The sequence below is a fragment of the Xylocopa sonorina genome, chromosome 12 (genome assembly GCF_050948175.1).
Source record: "Xylocopa sonorina isolate GNS202 chromosome 12, iyXylSono1_principal, whole genome shotgun sequence".
Taxonomy (NCBI): domain Eukaryota; kingdom Metazoa; phylum Arthropoda; class Insecta; order Hymenoptera; family Apidae; genus Xylocopa; species Xylocopa sonorina.
In genome coordinates this window covers 7,870,454-7,889,449 of record NC_135204.1, presented here as the reverse complement: position 1 = coordinate 7,889,449, position 18,996 = coordinate 7,870,454, and the positions used below count along the sequence as shown (strand labels likewise).

The 18,996-nt window shown below is 38.4% G+C and overlaps 1 protein-coding gene and 1 long non-coding RNA gene across 7 annotated transcripts in view; both read right to left on the bottom strand.

Moving 5' to 3' along the window:
• Nucleotides 1–2,156: 2,156 nt before the first annotated feature.
• Nucleotides 2,157–18,996, bottom strand: part of Mef2 (myocyte enhancer factor 2) — a 42,577-nt gene continuing 25,737 nt past the window's right edge. For 2 of the 6 annotated variants that reach the window (XM_076905367.1, XM_076905370.1), the window contains 8 exons: nucleotides 10,930–11,046; nucleotides 10,210–10,413; nucleotides 7,292–7,450; nucleotides 5,419–5,554; nucleotides 5,057–5,313; nucleotides 4,709–4,893; nucleotides 3,552–4,135; nucleotides 2,157–3,510 (listed from right to left, as the gene is read on the bottom strand). In XM_076905367.1, coding sequence (XP_076761482.1) covers nucleotides 3,682–4,135; nucleotides 4,709–4,893; nucleotides 5,057–5,313; nucleotides 5,419–5,554; nucleotides 7,292–7,450; nucleotides 10,210–10,413; nucleotides 10,930–10,983 — 1,449 coding nt within the window. In that variant the 5' untranslated portion in view covers nucleotides 10,984–11,046 and the 3' untranslated portion in view covers nucleotides 2,157–3,510; nucleotides 3,552–3,681. Of the gene's footprint in view, nucleotides 3,511–3,551; nucleotides 4,136–4,708; nucleotides 4,894–5,056; nucleotides 5,314–5,418; nucleotides 5,555–7,291; nucleotides 7,451–10,209; nucleotides 10,414–10,929; nucleotides 11,047–16,283; nucleotides 16,726–16,825; nucleotides 17,544–17,671; nucleotides 17,696–18,996 lie in introns of those variants that run through there. The other 4 variants (XM_076905368.1, XM_076905371.1, XM_076905373.1 and 1 more) reach the window with 4 other exon arrangements.
• On the bottom strand, nucleotides 8,328–8,862 carry LOC143429893 (uncharacterized). The gene is made up of 2 exons (XR_013102581.1): nucleotides 8,765–8,862; nucleotides 8,328–8,682 (listed from the first exon to the last, which is right to left on the bottom strand). It is a non-coding gene; the product is annotated as an uncharacterized LOC143429893 (long non-coding RNA).

Genomic DNA, 18,996 nt, shown 5'->3' with positions numbered 1-18,996 from the left:
TATGTGTATGTAACTTACGCGTACTTCATCGTCATATTAAAAATATACATTAAAATGGTACGCACACAATCCGTGTCGTAAACGTACACCATTTAACAAGTTCCCTACCTTAAGAGACCACTACGTATATTTTATTTTTTTCCACGTTGGTGTCTTATAATAAAATAGATCGGTAAGCAAATCGTAATCCTTGCTTGATTTACGAAACTTTTAGTGCTGGTGGATCGCAAACAATTTCTCTCAGGCAGCCTTGTAATCGGGAAAGCGCATGGAAATTCAGCTAAACAGAAGACCAACTGTATACACGTGTCGTGAACAAATATAATTAAATACTTCACATACGAGATCACAACTGAACGTTGAATTTTGGATTTTGTGCATTGAACGAAGAGAAATCGAGCCGGCGTACATTATCGATTGTCCAGCCAAACGTTTATCATTTACGTTCAGCTGTGAAGCAAGGTGAGTACAATAGAGTCTGATATAGTTACAATTTCTAGGATACAAAACGATACAATTAATTTTTTGCGCGCACGAGAAACAGTATCATACTTACGATCAATAGTGTGTTATTTCTAATCTCTTGTGCCAAAATCATTTAATGAAACTCGTCCGTGACTTCGCGAGTATCATTTTCTCCTATTGATCAGAAGCACGGAATAGTTTGTGCAAATCGTTGTGTATTGGATAAACGCATGAAGCACATAATAACACTGGTTTCGAGAACACTGCCGAGAAATGGTCGTACAACATCGAGCGTTTGGTAATATAATCAACGATCCACCTGTAGCGACTTATGATTTGGAACCGATGCAATCTTAGATTATCTTCCAAGGATTTACTTCAGGCGTTCACACTGAAGTTCAGAGAGAGATATATAATATATCGATGTATATATACATCGTATATACACATATATATATATATATAATATCAGTTCAAATACAATAAATTTTGCGTCAATAGGAAAATGTTTAATAACTAGTGGAGACATATGTGTATACATATATATACATATAAATATATATATATATATACACACACTTTTCTTTTTAATACATTAAATTTTACTTTTTTCGTTATGAAAAATAACAATTTCTTTATACTTTTTTTTTTCTTTGATAAAAAAGTGTGTTGGCTAAGAGATTGCACTTTGTGATCATCTTAAAAATTTGTGATTAATCGTTAGTGACTATACATTATATAATCTTTATGTTTCGCACACCGATTGTTCGTACAGTCATCAGAATACATCTCTAATTGTAACGTTAGTAAAGAAACAAATTAATATATCGAAGATTATACACGACTCTTTCTTTCTTTTCCTTCTTTAACGCGTGTAATAATATAATCTTCGGTTATAATATAATCAAGACTGACTTGCCAGGTTGTCGACAGAATGTTGTAAAACAATGTTAACATACTTCAGTAATATCTAATATGGATACCATAGCTCCTATGTGATTCCACTTTTACACTGTTTCTTTCTCACTCTGTCCTTTGTTTTACATTTTATTTCACTACTTATTTAATTCACATTTTTCTGTTTTTTTTTTTCATATCTTTCCGCACGGGATACGGTTTTCTATCTACGTAACTCGTCGATGAGTGATCCTACGCGTACAACATGGACAAGTCAACCTGAAGGAGGGCCACAAATGGTGCCAGGCACTATTTATTCATATACCGTTTGTGTATTCCATTAATTATGTTAATTAATTACAGTAATGTACCAAATACGACTCTTAAGAGCAGCTCACACCAGGATACATCCTGAGATTGAATAAAGCATAGGCTGAGACCATCCTGTAAACGGTTTCACGTAGAAAGAAGACTTTCTGTACTTTCACGATTGCAACCCTGTTTCACCAGTTAATTAAGCATTCTAAAAGGTGTATTAATAGATGTTCGTACTCTATGCTTCTATTTACTTTAATAATTATCGTTATATTAAATGATTCTGTGCGATGAAAATCCACTCAAATGTTTTTTAAATAAATCTATTAAAAATTTTATCGAAGACTGTTTGAAGATAAATGTGCTCGCAGAAGTGCAAGCTCTCGTTGTGTACTGTTAACTTGGGCGCAATGGGTTGCAACGTTTCCTCTGACCGTGTCACCTCTCTCATTCTCTCATCATATCAAATGTGCAAAATACTTGTGGAAAATGTTATATTAACGTATTTATGTATACATATGCGAGTTCGTGTGTATATACTTTTCATTTCTGTTTGAATAATCAACACTATATATAATATATATATATATATGCTTATCTCACATATAATATGCATATATATCGTCTATTACCTCGTGTTACCGATCTGTGTTTTCTCTGCGGAATATCGCAATTACTTTGAGTACAACAGCCGATTGAATCATTCACCAATTCTATATCTTCTAATCACCGGACATAGACCGTTAATTAGTTCGTCTAAGAAGGAAATTAAAAAAAAAAAAGGAAAAAGAAAACAAAAGTCTGCTATTTAAAAACAAACGGACATTTATAACGATTCGTTAAAACGAAGATTAGACGATCTAAGCCACATATGCGTGTATGTGTGTGTACCCTTTCTATAATAAAACTTACACGATCGCTCAAAATAAGAGAGTACGGTTTTTCTTTTCGGAAGCTAAGGAAAAGAGATATTGCGATTACAAAAGAAATAAAGAAAAAAATGTATGATTAAAATTTATAAACTAATATCAAATATCATTATTCTCTGACTAGGCATTCAATTAAGAGAGAAATTATGTTCATTGCTCTCGGCATTCGTCACGTAAAAAACGTCAATTAACGGATTATGCCGCGGACTTGCCTACCTACCGTCGTAACGCACAAAAAAAAAAAACAAGTAACAAAGTACAATTATTTTGTAAATCTCTCTAAACCGTAAAATCATCGTTAGACATTCGCAAGCTCTTAGAAATTCGGTTGTCGATGCACTTATCCCCCCCTTTCCCCCCTCCCCAAAAATGCCTTGGTTCCTCACATCTCCAAAACATCCTAAAACGTACCGCCATTTCCCCTTCACATCTCGGAAAGGAATAATCCTCGCCGTTAGCGACACAGTATCAAAGACACAATATGCCATATCACGAAGAAAATGACAATGAATTAATGACATATATACAAACAACTTTCGTATTATATACATGAAAATATATATATGTATATATATGTATATATATATGCAACTATCATATATATATAGATATATACGTATAACGCTTCAACATTATGGCACCGTTATTTAATCGTCAAAACAAACGTATCTTTTTACGTGTATACGTGTTTCTATGTGTACGTGTGGGGCATTAAAGTGTAAACAAATTGTGTTCTTCGTTCAGCCGTATATAGAAATTGGGGTCTCGCGATGAATACGTTCTTCCTCTGATCCGCGCACCCAACTGCGCAAGAGGAACAGAAAAAAAGGAGAACCATATGGCTGAACGTGTACATGTATATATATATATATATATATGTATATATCTGCGTGTGTATGTGTATCTGTGTGTATATATGTATGTATGTATGTATGTATGTATTACGTGTGTGAATAATTAACGAGTCTTCGACTTCTTCGAGTCCCGGAACTTCTCTCACAAAAGCACTATACGCCGTTGTACGTGGAGGTATGAAACGATAGAGCGATTAATAAAAACCGTAACGCGATTTACATTAAGTCGCCCAGCCCTCAGTGATCCTGGAACGCTTCATAAGCGGCCCGTTCTCATAGTCCGAGTTGTTTCCGCCGTTTCCGCCGGCGCTCGAGTGGCTAGTTCGTATGTCCGCCACCGTGGCGCTGCCTGGCGATGGTAGGTTCGTAGGCGTTATACTGCCCGAGTGCGATGGTGGTGGATTACTGCTGGGTCTGCTCGAAACAAGATTTAACGATTGCGGACCGGGATGGGATACGTGATGTGGCGGTGGTGCGCCTGTGCTGGACGACGGGCCAACGTTCAATGTCGTGTGGTGGAGATTGCTGGCATTGCTTGGCCCGCTGCTGCCCGAACCGCTGTTGCCACCGTGTGGGTCTCTAGGCGGACTGATCGGTTCGCTCTTTATCTTCACTGGTAACGGTGATGTGGCTGGCGGTGGCGTACTGCTCGACACGGCTAGATGCGGAAGACCACTGCAATCAAGCGTTGTTAGGCTTGTCAGGGTTGATCTATGGTTTAAGATCAGCAAATAAGAAAAGAAATCGCTCTAGCAACTAGTTGAAGCATATAAGAGAGCCAGTGAATGCGTTAAATATGATTGAACAAGTGTAACATTAGTTAAGCTCATTATACTTAAGCTGATGGTATGCTATAATGATTTGTATGGTTAAAGTCGGCACTTGAGTCGGGGTCAACTCTAAGTACCAATATTTAAGTATTACCAAGCCCAAGTTGTAAAAATACTAATGAATCGAATTGGCTGGCGAAAGAGTGGGCTATGAAAAGATGTTGGTACGAATCAGTGTTGTACTACAAACAACTATCCAAACAAGAAAAAACTATAAAACTCCAGTGGATGGTATTTTATATTTTTATCCTTAACTTGGATAAATATAGAATAAACGTTGTTAGAATAGATGTGATCATTACATGCATACTTAAACATTGTGTAATAAATAATTACAAAAAAGTTTTGAGCAGTAAATCATACCAACTGGATATATTATAGTTTTCTTTCAGAACAATAATTATGAAATATGATTTACCTGATGCTGGACATGGTGGCTGCCGAATACATTGACAAGTCATCAACGTACCTCTGGTGAGACCATGTTAGAGTCCCAAGGTCCGAGGAATAATCCGTTGGTCCAAAACTAGAATATCCAGCTGGGACTGATGGCGTTTGTAGTGCTACTACCGGAGTGTTCAATGCAGATTGTGTATGGCCACTCTGCATTAAGAAGAAAAAAACATGTTAAACTTAATTCTGAAACGTTAATATTATTTAGTCTACTTTGTCTTTAGTGCAGATTCTAATCTATATATTCTCATTGTTATTTCTTCTCAACCTTTCACGTATAATGCACTGAAATTAGACACATTGACATACTCACATCATAACTAGTGTCTTCTGAGAGAGGTTGCGTAAGGGGTGTTGGAATAACTACTCGAAGATTAGTCCTGTGGGGATGCGGTGGCGGTGGAGGTGGCGGAGGTTGTGGCGAATGCCTAGACTGGTTACTGCCTTTGTTCGCACTGCCTCCTCCGACACCTAGCGCCGGCGAAGGTCCTGGACTAGGTGAACCTCCTAGCGGTGATGCTGATGGAGGATAACCATTGCTCATTTCCAACATCCCTCCTGGCGGATAGACTAAAAAAAAAACCAAATACGATATGATTAATACCGAACAACATAGCCGTCTTATGTGCGTAAGAATTAGTGAATCACAATTAAGTTTGAGAGCTAATTGTATACCTGAGTCTGTTTCAGAAGACGACGGCCTTGGAGAAATGCTGGTATGCGCCATTTGAGGACTAGATCCAAGTAGAGATTCGCCATAACTATTCACTGGTACGGATACAGGTAGAGTGTAATTAGATTGTCCCATTGCCTGAAATCGCAGGAAATCAACGACGAAACCATTAATACCAATGTTCAATGTTAGTATAATTCAAGAGAATTGTAAAGTCTGACAAGGTCTTCGTTTCAACTTTACATCTTCGCTATTCCCTTGATAGAATTTCCGCTAGATAGAGTTTAAAATAAAAAATAAAGGAATGTAATATAGAGCACTCGATCAAAAATAAAAATTTCTACATTAAAATCATTAACCGAACAAATTCTACATACTTAATTGTAAATTACAAGAAAAAATAATTCCTATACGAACAAAAACAATTCATATGTTTAATTCAGAGGCTACTACTGTAGCTGAAGTCTGATAAATTTACAAAATCTGAGGTTTTCAACATTCTGAAGAACTCGTCTACCAGCCTTTATTGCTTCCTTTGCTTGCCAAAATAATTATGAACACCACAATAACTGCTGTCAGATGAGCATCGATACAATGCACACAATAAGTCCGTGCAAACGAAACGAAAAACAGATTAACAACTAGTCAGGGATACTCGTTTAAATATTTTCTGAAGAAATGAGGCGAACGTTATTGTAAATTACGTGGCCAGTATTTGTGATAATAAATTAAACGCACGAATTAAATCGAACCGCGTCACTGACAAATTGCTTGATGGCGGACTGTTAAAAGCTAATAAATATAACCAGGACCACTAACGAATTGCTCCCAGTCATGTGAAAACTTCGAGTCAGAGGTTCCCAAAGTGAAATACCACTACTAATTTTGCATGCCAGAAACTTTTTAAACTGATAACGAAGGAGAGAAATCGAGATTTTTTCGATTTTCTATGATGATTCACAATGAAAGGTTGAGAATTTTTTGGGAGAAATGATTAATGATTTCAAAATGCCAAGAATATGATTATTTATGATTCTAGGTGAAGTTTGAAAATGTGATTTCCCTTCTAAGGACTTCAAAAAGGAAAGGAAGGACTTAGTTGAAGAATTGGTGCATTACGAATTCGCTTATACATCAATTGCTCAAGAAAATTTCAATTTCAGAATTTTTAACTGCCTTCTTCTATAATTTCAGACATCTACAATAGATTTTAAGATGCATTTTATAGATTCTATAAAACAAACCTTGCAATCCCATACACACAAGAATAAAGTTTCTTCTATAAAATAGATACTTCTAAAATTTCAAGTATAATACTACTCACATATATACACACTCTCACTTCCCCTCAAAATTTGTTCATATGCAAAAATATCCTTCCAATCACCAATATCTCATCCATAATAGAAAGATCTATAATCATCTATAATCGATCATTCAAAATATCAGATACAATTCAAAGTCTACGTGTACACAAATGTTTGAAGAACTTAAAATAAACGATCTTCAAGTTAAACAATTTCTCAGTACGCAAAAAAGAAACGTAAAATCTCAAGTACCCGGCGCTATACTGAAAACCCCAATTTCACTCGAATTTCAACTACCCAATAACACCAACAAACATAATCCCCACCTCCTGCACCATAAAAACTCTACAAAAAATCAACTCTCACCAACCTTGTATGCCTAGAATTCGAAAGATCGACAATACCTATCACCCGGAGATGGTCGCAGGGAGATCCGCGCGAATTTTCCAGTCGCCCCCAGGGTACATTTCATCCTGGCCCGGGACAATATTCTCTCTTTTTCTTTCTCTGTCTGTCCACTCGACGTCAGTCGGCCGTCGAACAACACCGAACGACGACCTCCACTTACCCGAGTGCCGTTATGCTGGTGCCTCTGCATCATCAGCTGGAACTCCTCGTCGATCTTCGTATATTTGGCTTCGGTACGCGGTGTGAGATTGTACTCGATCGCGTCAGTTTCCGGACTTTCCGGGGACATGGCGCCCTTATGTTCCTTCTTGTTGAGTGCCTGCAAGTGTCAGCAGACAGGTTCACGTGACCACACCGCCCGAGGGCACTCAACCTTCGCATGCACGTTAATTTAAACGCCTAACGCCGTACACACACGCACTCGTTCACCCATACGCATGTATATACGGACAATCTATAGTTATTCTTCTTTTCTCTGGCTCTTCGATGTTAGAAGAGGTGTATCGGTTAATTCTGTGTGGCTGTGTGTGTGTGTGTGTGTGTGTGTACCTTTGTCATTTGCATGGTGATTTTCGGTTATGTGTACGTTTATGGGCGTGTAGAAGGGATAGAGAAAGAAGGTATCGCGTGTCACACGACAATGGTCGACGATGGATTCGTGTGGAGGATCCATGAACGACCCTGACCATTATTATGCTGGAACAATTGGGGGACTAGGTTAGGAGATCGTTTTCGGTGAGCGGGTTAAATAAGAGGTTCCACGTCGTATGCTAATTGGTTCCTCGAGAGCTTCTTTTGAATAAGGAAAATACTACTTTGCCAAGGTAGAGTAATTTTTAGGGGTTAACAATTGATAACATTTTTTATGGAAAAAGTACGTTGGATTCGTATAAGAAATCTGTTCCACATGGAAGATCTGGTTAAACCTGTCTGGCCTTCTTGTCCACCACGCCAACATAAATATTGCAACGAGAGCTAATTTATAATTTACATCACGACACGATTACTGCTGATCGATTAGGTACACTTTTTCTGACCATTTCTATCACTGACAGACGTAAAAGTCTGAATGACTATACATTCGTGTGCTTTCATTTAAGCTATTCATTATACATATCTTAGACAATTTTCTGGTATCTTTTCTGGTTATATACCGTGTTCAATTTTTTAGATGAATTAAAGGGTATTCGAAGAAAAAAGAGATACAAGAAAATATCAATATACTCTTTGTTCGTATCATCAACAAAAGAAAAACTCTGTAATAACCTCAATTACAGGAACGAAAAAGCCCACCAAAAGAAGTGTCTGCAAAATGAAATTTTCTTGCATCGCGTACCAGTTCCATCGAGTCATCTGTCTCCCGTTGATACACGAGTTGTTTTTTTCTAACGTACATCAAGCAGACAAGTAAATGGGACCAACGGTGGCCAGACTCTACTAATGGACCACCCTGTATAATGCATCTGAAAAAGAAGCCGCGCAGGAAACCGGCCTGGTAGCACGCATGTTGATTTGCCGGCGTGCCCGCGTGTAATTTCGATGATCGACGAACTTGAAAAAGTTAATAACCAATGATGATACGCGAGAGTATCGAGCGTCGAGCAATTTTTTCCCAGCGAAATCTCTCATTTACCGGTGTATAGCAGCGGTACACGTCGAATCGTAGGATATGCCCGACATCCGGTGGTAATCGAGTTCGGACAACGACTTTGTCGCGCCTGCCAGACGGAGTTACTTGAAAAATTTCTTACGTGCTGATTTCATACAGATCTTTAGAAAACTCACTCTCAAGATCTTCAGAATATTCGAACGAAGTTGCAATATTTAAGTATTTGGCCTTGAAGGTGGTTACAGCTTTTCATTTTTCATATATTTGCTGTAATATAGAAGAATTCTAAATGCTAATACTTAATTGCAATTTTAAAAAAACGTTATTAATCGAAGAACTCATTTTTGAAACACCCTGTATTACATTTATGCAGATCCGGGCAGAGCGAAACTCGTATTTTTCACTGAATACATAAGATATGCACTTTCTTTCTGGAGTATATCTTTCGTATCACATATTTAATGAAATAAATCATAGACCCCTGATAGCGAATTACAAAAAGAAAGATAGTCACGTTGATAACACGTTTCGACTATTACAAAACGAGATAAGAAAGTAAATAATGTTTGCACTCGAGCAACGGGCCAAGACGATAATTATTAAGCTCGCATAATTAGATCGCTTGTAAATAATCATTTTCATTGGGACAAGAGTAGTTTTAAAACCGTTTGCTTGCAAAATACCGTCCAGTTTGTCCAGCAGGATTGGTTAAATGACTCTGAAAACGCCAGGGTAGTATATGCTCGGAGCAGCCTAATCGGCCTTGGAAATGCAAAGGCACGGTTGAACATAATCTGACATATTTAAATGAGCGTAAGACAAGTTTTTTGGAAGCGATGCTCGTTTGGATTTAAAACACGTTCGACTTGCTCTTGAAGAAACGTCTTCGTTATCTAAAATAAAGGATCATGTTTGAGGACGTCATTATGGAAAAGTTTGCGGGACATTTAATCTCTGTTTTCGGAGAAAAATAGGTTGTAACGGATTCTTGTAAGTATAATCGTGCTTCGTGTTTTACATTCATCTCAGTCGCAACGAAAATAGGTCCATCAATTTAAAAAAAAAAAAAAAGGAAGAAGTACTAGAATTAATATGGGAATATTCTAGAGCACTGGGGTCTACTGTAATATGCAAATGAATTTGGAATATAAGATTTGATTTATAATGATTAAAAAGGAACTTGATATAGTATGCTTTTACCTATCCTCAACTTAAATCTAGCGATATCTGTATAATATATAAAACATAAAAAAGAAAATTGTATAATTACTACAGGCAAAATATAGAAAATAATTTCCCCAGATGTTAACCCAACAGATTGCAATTCTAGATTATCTGTCTTCTGCTAAGCTACTAAAGCTGCCTCAATCGATCGATCGTCTACTCTTTTCCCTAGATATGTCTAGGGATTTGGAAATTTGGCAATTTCGTCCGAAGGCTTGAAAATTACCGAGGAGAAATCGGCTCACCTCGATGATATTCTTGTTAGTGAGGGACTCGTGGGGTTCGTTGTACTCGGTGTACTTGAGAAGAACCTTGTCCATGTCGGTGCTCGCATACTGATACAGCTTGTTACTCGAACTGAAGATAATCAGGGCGATCTCACAGTCGCACAGTACCGACAGTTCGTACGCCTTCTTCATCACCCCAAACTTCCTTTTGTTGAAGGTCACCTGTTGGAAGATGATCAGATATCGATCATCTAATCGGGCGTTTATCTCGACCATCTTGGATTAGTCATTAATCAGCGTGCCACGCTGATAGGACCGATAAAACGTTTATCTCCGGCACAGTAGCGGTTCTGAAGCTTTCTATTTATTTATTTCCCGTGTAAATATTAAATAATGTAAAAGTATGGTGACAAACCAGCGAATGCTATATTTGTAATTAGCTGATAACTCCAGTTCAACTCTTTGTAGGTACTTAAAACTATTCCAAGTGCTTGTTATGTAATATCGGATAAAAGTTATAAAGTATTCTTACGCCTTAAATACTTGTAGAACTAATATATATAGATAGTGTTGCATAAAATGCAAAACAATGTTTCAGAGACTCGTACGAATTCAGTATCGGTACTATCAGTATTGTTATTGATAGGTGTTACATAAAAAAAAAAAAATAAATAACATGCATAAAAATATATACTTGTCTACGTCTTAATGTTACTATCTATGAAAATGTCTAAGTACCTGACGATTCCGTTCGTCCGTGATGCGCGAAATTTGAATCTTCTTCCGACCCATTTTTGCACGGTATTGTGGAGATGGGACAGCTCTTCGGAACCACTGGATGGAATATTAAAAACACTGAAACAAAAATGATCCTTTTATTCCTCTCGTCTAATTTACCAAGACAATTTTGAGATAATATTTCATTAGTCGGTAAATAACACTTTTTGCTTTTCAAGCACTTTACGTACAACCCCGCCAATAAATCTTTAACGAATGCGTACTTTGTTTAACTAACTCACTACTTCGCAAGCAAGAATGGCGAATGAATTATTCGAGCGAAAGAAACGTAAGAAATTGAAGAGACTTATTTGACCAGTACCAACGTTCGAACAACAGCCACCATGATGAAATTCCGTTGAAACGGCGGCAACTTTCGAACGGGGAAACAAAAGAGCGCGATTTCGCTGGCGGTTTGAAAACAAAAAGCGCGCGCGGTGTCCATAGAAAACTAGAATGCGAACCGTTCGTGTATCGCATGCAGTTCGAAACGTGCGCGACAGAACTGGACCATGCGTTTCAAGCCTAATGCTGAAACGTGTATAAAGCACGTGTCGTATTCGCGTATCGATTACCGTCCTACGGCAAACAAGTCAACCAACTTCGATGACACATTAAATTCGACGGAAAACAACGGACATGTCTCCTCCGTGCTTCCGCCATTAAAGCCGACTGAAGTCCCCATTATCTCTCGACTAACTTCACTTTCGATTACCGTCCCACGAACGATTCCGCGGGAATTTTGAATTACTTTACGAATGAAAGTTACGAACATCCTTATACACAACAATTATTATTGCAACCGATTGTTATTGTTCATTATGTATTTCTAGTGATAAACAGTTCAAAGTACGATTGTACATAATAAAGAATATCGCGACGACCGTGAAATTACGAGGTTGAAAAATAGAACTGAGAATAGCGATATAAAAATATTTGAATGTAACTTGAAACGGCTCGCACTGTAAAGTTATTCGATTTTAAGCAAATATCACAGTTGAGTCATTGATGATCCACGTGATGCTCCACGTGTTGCAACCACTGGAACACTATATAAAGTTTAACCGCATTGTTCATTGACGTCTCTTTGCGGGCGAAACGTGGAATTCTATTGAAACGTAGAATTTGAATACGTTAATAGTGCGGAAGGGATGTGATTCATTTATCCATTTATGTTGGTGACGAAATCGAGATTTTCCTTAGTTCATTACCATTCAGGACATTCACTGATGACGATATATATTATTATTCTCTGCGTGCTTGAATTGACAATCATCTTGAAGCAGTTAACAATACCATGTTCACCTAATTATTAATTATTTAATCATCTCGAAACAAAAGAACAAAATATAATCGTTTCCAATGTTATAATAGTAACCAGAACCGCGCACGGAAGCGAGTAAGATTAATTAATTAATCCCTGATACGCTCAATTTACTGATTTTGGGGCGATACGATAACCCTATGCGATCGATTGTGAGAATGATGCTGATTAGGAACGATGCAAGATAAAACGAAACATTTTCATCTTGATTTCCCGTTTCTAAAGCAAATATGATAGATAGTATTAATGAATAAGTTTTGATAACATTTCCGTGTTACGAGGATATGTTCACTAAATGCAGCTGATAAGAAAGCAAATTCAAGATAGCAATTTTGCTGCTTTTTATTTGTACAGGATCAGCACTGTTAATTTCTTGGAAAATTTTAAAGAAAGATAGAGAATCCTTCATTAAAATTAATATAAATAAGAAGAGAGTTGGTGGTAAGGACCAATTGAAGATGTTCGAAGAAGATAAAAAAGTGCGATCCTTTGTTTGCTTTTAACGAGACTGTTCAAAAAGCTACTTCTGACGACAAACAACGCTATTACCATAACCTCGCCTAACATCGTCGGCGAAAATCGAGATAGCGTAAGACGAGCGCAAATAATTACGACGTGACTGGAAATTAGTGCGCTGTAAATGCGTAATAAACGATTGATCGCCTTTCACTTTATCGTCGATAATTAACGTACGTAATAATCGATTTTGTCGCTCGAGTTTTCCTCAAAGTGTACAGGGGTACGTCGAGTTACGTCCCACGGGAGAGCTATCTCGTGCCAATTAACGATGGTTAACGAAGGTAAAGCCGGAGCACACCTGTTAAAAGGGAAATATCGTTTAAATTCTGAACGATTGTCGATGAACAATTTCGGTAAATGTTTAATCTACATCTAATCGATAAATCGTTGCAACTATCCTGCATTAACTATTGCACCTTGCCCTTACAATTAATGAACAATTTATCTGCAATCCGTAAAGTTATTTTCTTCCAGGTGCATTACCGTTTTTAATCTCTCATTTAAATTGTATAGCATTATCATAATCGACAATTCCTGCGTAAGGTGAGCGCAATCGACGATAAAACAGCATCACCAGCAATGTCAGCGACAGACGAGTAGAAAAATCAAATTACCTTTTCACCAGACGCGATTAGATAATGTACTTTACATCTCGAGAGGATCGTCAAGGGGCTTGCGATTGTTTCTACCTCGCTTCACCTATTACAATCTACCGTAGAAAGCTGATAAATAATTCGCGTCCGCGCACGTGCAATCGAATCGATCGAAGATGGCCAAAAAAAGGGTCAGGTTCTATGTTCGAATTCGATTCGATTCGAGTTTTGAATCGAATCGATGTAAACTGCTTATTTTCCTCCTCATGCGGTTGTATTTAAATGTTGTTTAAGTATTATTCATTCATAGATAAGGAAATAATTTGTGAATCCCCGTACTGAAATAAACCAGGTGAATTCGCAACAACGAAAACTCAAATTGAATTTACGGCGAACAGTCGAACGTTCGAAAGTTCGATAATTCGATAATTCGATAGTCAAACAGTCAAGGATCGAGAAAGTCGCGTCCTGTAGCGGGCCACGATCGACCACTCGCATTCGACAACTTTCGTCCCCCTCCCCCCCTGGACGGAGGATTCGAATACTCGGACACGCCGGCCCGGTAAAAACATTGGCTTTAACGTCGTTCTAATTCTAAGCTCCATCAACTATATTTACCGAACCCCCTTTCATTCATTCCAAGCACGCGATCCCCCGCTATATGAATTAACGCGCGTTTCACGGGCAAACGTTATTTTTGTCGCGGCTATCTTGTGCATCGCGAAATTATGCTGCACCGTCACCGATCGTAATTATATCACACTCGTGAATCCGTCGGCTCCCACGATCGAATCAGAGGCGAATCCAATACCGGACTAAACACGCGATTCCTTCGCAAGGACGGTAAATACCGGCACCGATTGAGCAATACCATTAATTACAGGCCTTATCACATTTTTATGTTTCAGATAGACTTGCGAGTAGATTTGTACACCAGGAAAATATACGATTGTTCGTCTGTTCGTATTGAAAAATTTCATGTAAATGTTGGGATTATTGTGATACAATAAATAATAACAATATTTAAGTGAGAGAATAGTGAGTTTTTTAAATCCTTACGTGATCTCTCTGTATCCAAAGTGAGAGGAATGTATGCGCGTACATGCGATCAATTTTTTTTTAGCGTTATCTATTACGGCACGACTATCGATAATCGTCTGGTCACAGCCCAAACAAATTTTGTCACGAATTTTCCACTTATATTTCAAAACAGAAGATAATGGTAGCCGATTCGCTCATTCAGCGATTCGATCGTACATTTCTCGCGTTGCGACACCCCGCGAACGATTATTGGCCATCGCGCGGCGAAAAAAGAAAAGGGGGAAGGCAGAAGAGAAAAGTAATAGAGCGGCATCGATGCTTTCTTCGCTGGGTGACAATGGAACACTCGCTCGGAGAGGCTAGAGGAAGAGGTTTGCCGCGCGAGCAGTTGTCCGATCGAATTCGGTTTATTATACAACAGCGTAGAACGCAAGCCGAGGGTCAGCGACCACCGCGTATTTCTCTATACACGTCGCATTTTGCACACATGCGTTTAGTAGCTATGGCTATCATGACGAGTGAGTCTCTCGTTATATTGTAAAGCGGTAGTAAGCTCCTTATATTCCACTTTCCGTCGCTAACGATTATATTTCTTGGACGGATACGGTCAATATTGAGAGGTTCTTATTTTTATACATTACTTTCGATTGCATTTCAGTCAAGCACTTTCTCGCCTACTTTTAGAACAGCTAACATTATCGAGGGATCCGTTATTTCGACTGTTTTCTCATTTTTTCTGCGCAGTGGAAAGAACCCTGGCTCGCAGAAGAATCGTCTTGAACTCCGCAGGGGAACATTATCACAGAATTTATAACGTACATTGTCGATAATGATATTAATGAAACTGCAACACCACCGCATTAACAGCGCTTTTTTTTCATTTACTAAACGCTGAAAGTTGTGATTTTTGTACTATACTCACTTAGCGGCAATACGTAGATAAGATAAACAACTCCTTATTTCTAACAATAGAGTAACAACCGTAACCACAATCATTTTTGAATTACAATATGGAAGTTGACAGACCTAACCTAACCGTATGCATCGCAAATTGAACTATGACGAATGATGTATGCTGATAACTAGAGATCTACTACTCTATCGTTTGCTAATACAGCAATCATAGTGATAGTAGTTTTAATTCTATGAGAGGTCAGTAATACAATGCAACACTATTAATAATCAACTAATGCCAACTGTATCAGCAGCCTGATACCAACACTAATGCCATATTTAAATGGCGCCGGCTCCTAGCGCGTTAAATGTTACTTAAGGCCAAGACGCAGATGGACTACTTTAATTTGGTGTATCAATTTCGATAGGGACGCTAACACGGACCGCGATAACATGGACTTTATCACATTTAATACCATACTCGTCGCACGTATTTAGTATAGAATATGACACGTTGAACTTTGCCAAAACGTTTCCTTTGGTTATGTAGTTGGTTTGCGGGGCAGCTCAACGTTATCTCGATATCGCGGTGAGTTCGATTCGCTCGTTGATCCATCATGTGATTATGTCGTCGCTCGCAAAAAGAAATACACAAATAAAAAATCAAATGAGGAGGAAAATATGATCGAGGGCAAAGTCAACGCTTTTTTTTACAATATTTGCGTACTTTGAAACGTGTTATAGAAACGAAAAATTGACAAGTGTCTATGATACAAGTTTTAAATTATACAAACATTAGCTGTCGATATACCATTATATATGTATAAACATATGATTATATACACCTTTTTTGATTTAACCAAGACTTATCTAAAATTGCGAATATAATTGCAACAAATTATTAAGAAGAAACTAAAAATTGGACATTACATTTGATAACTCACCGACTCGAAGTAAGCTCGATCAGTCGAACATGTCGATGGTCCGTTCACCAATCGATCGATCTTCTCGCGCACACTAAATCGATATCAAAACAAAGATGGCGAGATCGCGCACTCTTCACAGATGTTGTGATCACAATACAATCGAAGTATTGCGATTGAGGCACTCGGTACTAAAAAAATTCAAAACTCCACACGTTCCTTGTCTATCAAAATTCCATGCGTCTCTCGCCGACAAAATTTCGTTTCGCAGTAGTGATTTTCGGATCTTGTTACGATCATAGAGACAGATGTCCGATGGGTTATGTTTGCATTGAAAATCCTACTTGCTCCTTGGAAATAGTAGAATCAGAGATTCACAGGACAGCCTCCATCGGTCAGAGAAACAGTTTACTTCGGTACAGGCACGTTTTACAATTTCTTGAAAACTAGCCAATATCTAATTCTTGTTTGTACGTGTAGAAGCAAATAACACACACGTAAGAAATATATATATGTACATTTATATATATATATGTATATGTATATGTGTGTATGGAAAATACAATTATCGAGAGGTTAGCCTAGTCAAAGGTGCGAGGAGAAAAGCTCGTTCTCCAGAACGGACGTCAATGGTCCCGCGATCGATATCTCCCCACTAGCACCCTCGCGAAAGGTACAAACTGTAAGATCAAAACAAAACTTCTCCTCGAAGCGGTTACGTAGAAATAACACACGAGTTTTTGGCACGTATCAACTTGCACTCCTATGTAGCGATTCAATCAACACGCGTCACTCGCCTCGCACGCCGAATTTCATCGGTGTTCGTCGAATATCGGCGAACAAACTGATCACGTATATTCGATTCGTAACGATGACGGGCAACGACGACAACGGTAACGGGAACTTCCTTTACAATTTCGAGCTTTTCCTTCTTAGTGTCCTTCCTTCACTGATTCCGTCACTTCTTCCTCTTCCTCGATATATCGATACTTATCTTTTTGTTCACTTTAACCAGCCCGTCGTCCAGCGTGTTTATCAACGTGCACAAGCGTCGACGGAACGATTCTTCAGGATCTAGCTTACCAGGAAACAGGTTAGCTAGGTTAGAATATATCCTGGCTGACTAGAAACGATGACTAGAAACGCGCGTTCTTTCTTAAAATATTTTTCACGTGCGGCGAGCCGTCGATTCGCACTGCTCCGTAGAAGATTCAAATTTAGAAGCGTCGTATCGGACGGTAAAAAAGCGGGCCGCGCGCCTCGACCAGTTCGCGGTCGAGCCTGAAATAAAGATTTGAGGAAGTCGCGTGGAGAGCACGGGAACGAAAGAAAGAGAGAGGAAGAGAAAGAGAGAAAGAGAGCGACACGGTGAGGAAGGGAGGGGGGGCGCCTGGCCGTGTTGCACATACCAGTCGGTCCACCTCGCCTCTGAAGTTTGCCTCGACACGCCGAGCTAACGTCGACGAGACTCGGCTGTTGATTGGCTGGCGCCAGGATCGACGTCAGACGCCGCCTCGCCAATTGCGCGACATCTTATGCTCCGCGCATGCGTGCCACTTCCAGACAGAACGGTTGCGCTGGCATTCCAGCTTCGACCGCGCGCTGAACGACGTGTTCGATTTCGAACGATAATGCTCGACTGTCAATTGAATTTTATATTTGCACGTGAATACTTTCAATACTTTGAATCATTACATTTTTTCCAAACTATGAACAACAAAAGCGTTATGAAATTAAGGAAATGCACATTATTAAAAAATTTAACTTTTTCATGCTGTACCCCTTTTTTACGATAGATAACGTACTATATAATATATGTATAGAGGAAAATGGAATAATTTTTTAGCAAACATATGACTGAAGAAACTTACGAAGCATTGAGATACAATATTATCAGTTTCGAAGCAAGACAATGATGACACGAGTAATATTTAATATAACCTATCATCTGTTTTAGTTAAAATATGAAAATCATCGGAGTCATTCATAAACGTTGCTCCCGTAAATTGTAAATCGGCTCGCGTCAGACTCAATGTAAATTATAACCGCGAAAAGTTCACATAGCTACGCGTAAAAGTGGCATCCTTACACTTTATTAATATTTCGCTGTCCAGAAATAACAACACGGTTAAAGAATCTAGCGGGCGTTTTATACACTGTCGCACGCGTTACCCAAAGTGTACGTTCGAGGATGAAAATAACGATTGTATTATAGACTGTTCACACTTGCTGAACTACGATTATCGATCGATACACGTATGTAATATCGCTGGTAATCGGGAGATGAATCGAAAGCACTTACTATTCACTTTTTACGAGAACTGAAATTATGTTGAGTAAAAACTGTCGAAAATTCGCGTGATTAATATCCCATTCGATTATTTTCAGTAGATCGATTATTTAAATGATCGAGACTCGATTTATCGATCGAAGGTACAAATTTATGATCCTTGAGTCATTGAGTATGAGGTCATATAGATAGGATGCTATTCACAATGGAGACGTCAGTTCAACGTGTCGATAACTTCATGCGAATACATACAGTTTGCATTCTACTATAATGTCACAGCTAAACTATCAACCCGTACACGTACGTTAGGCTTATTTGTTCCCGTCTAATCCGTTCCACACACAACATCAGATTTTTAATCCTGAGCACTTTATTTTACTGGGCCTAACATACATTGTACACGCAATATAGAAACAGTAAATATTGATTCTCTACATTTTTATC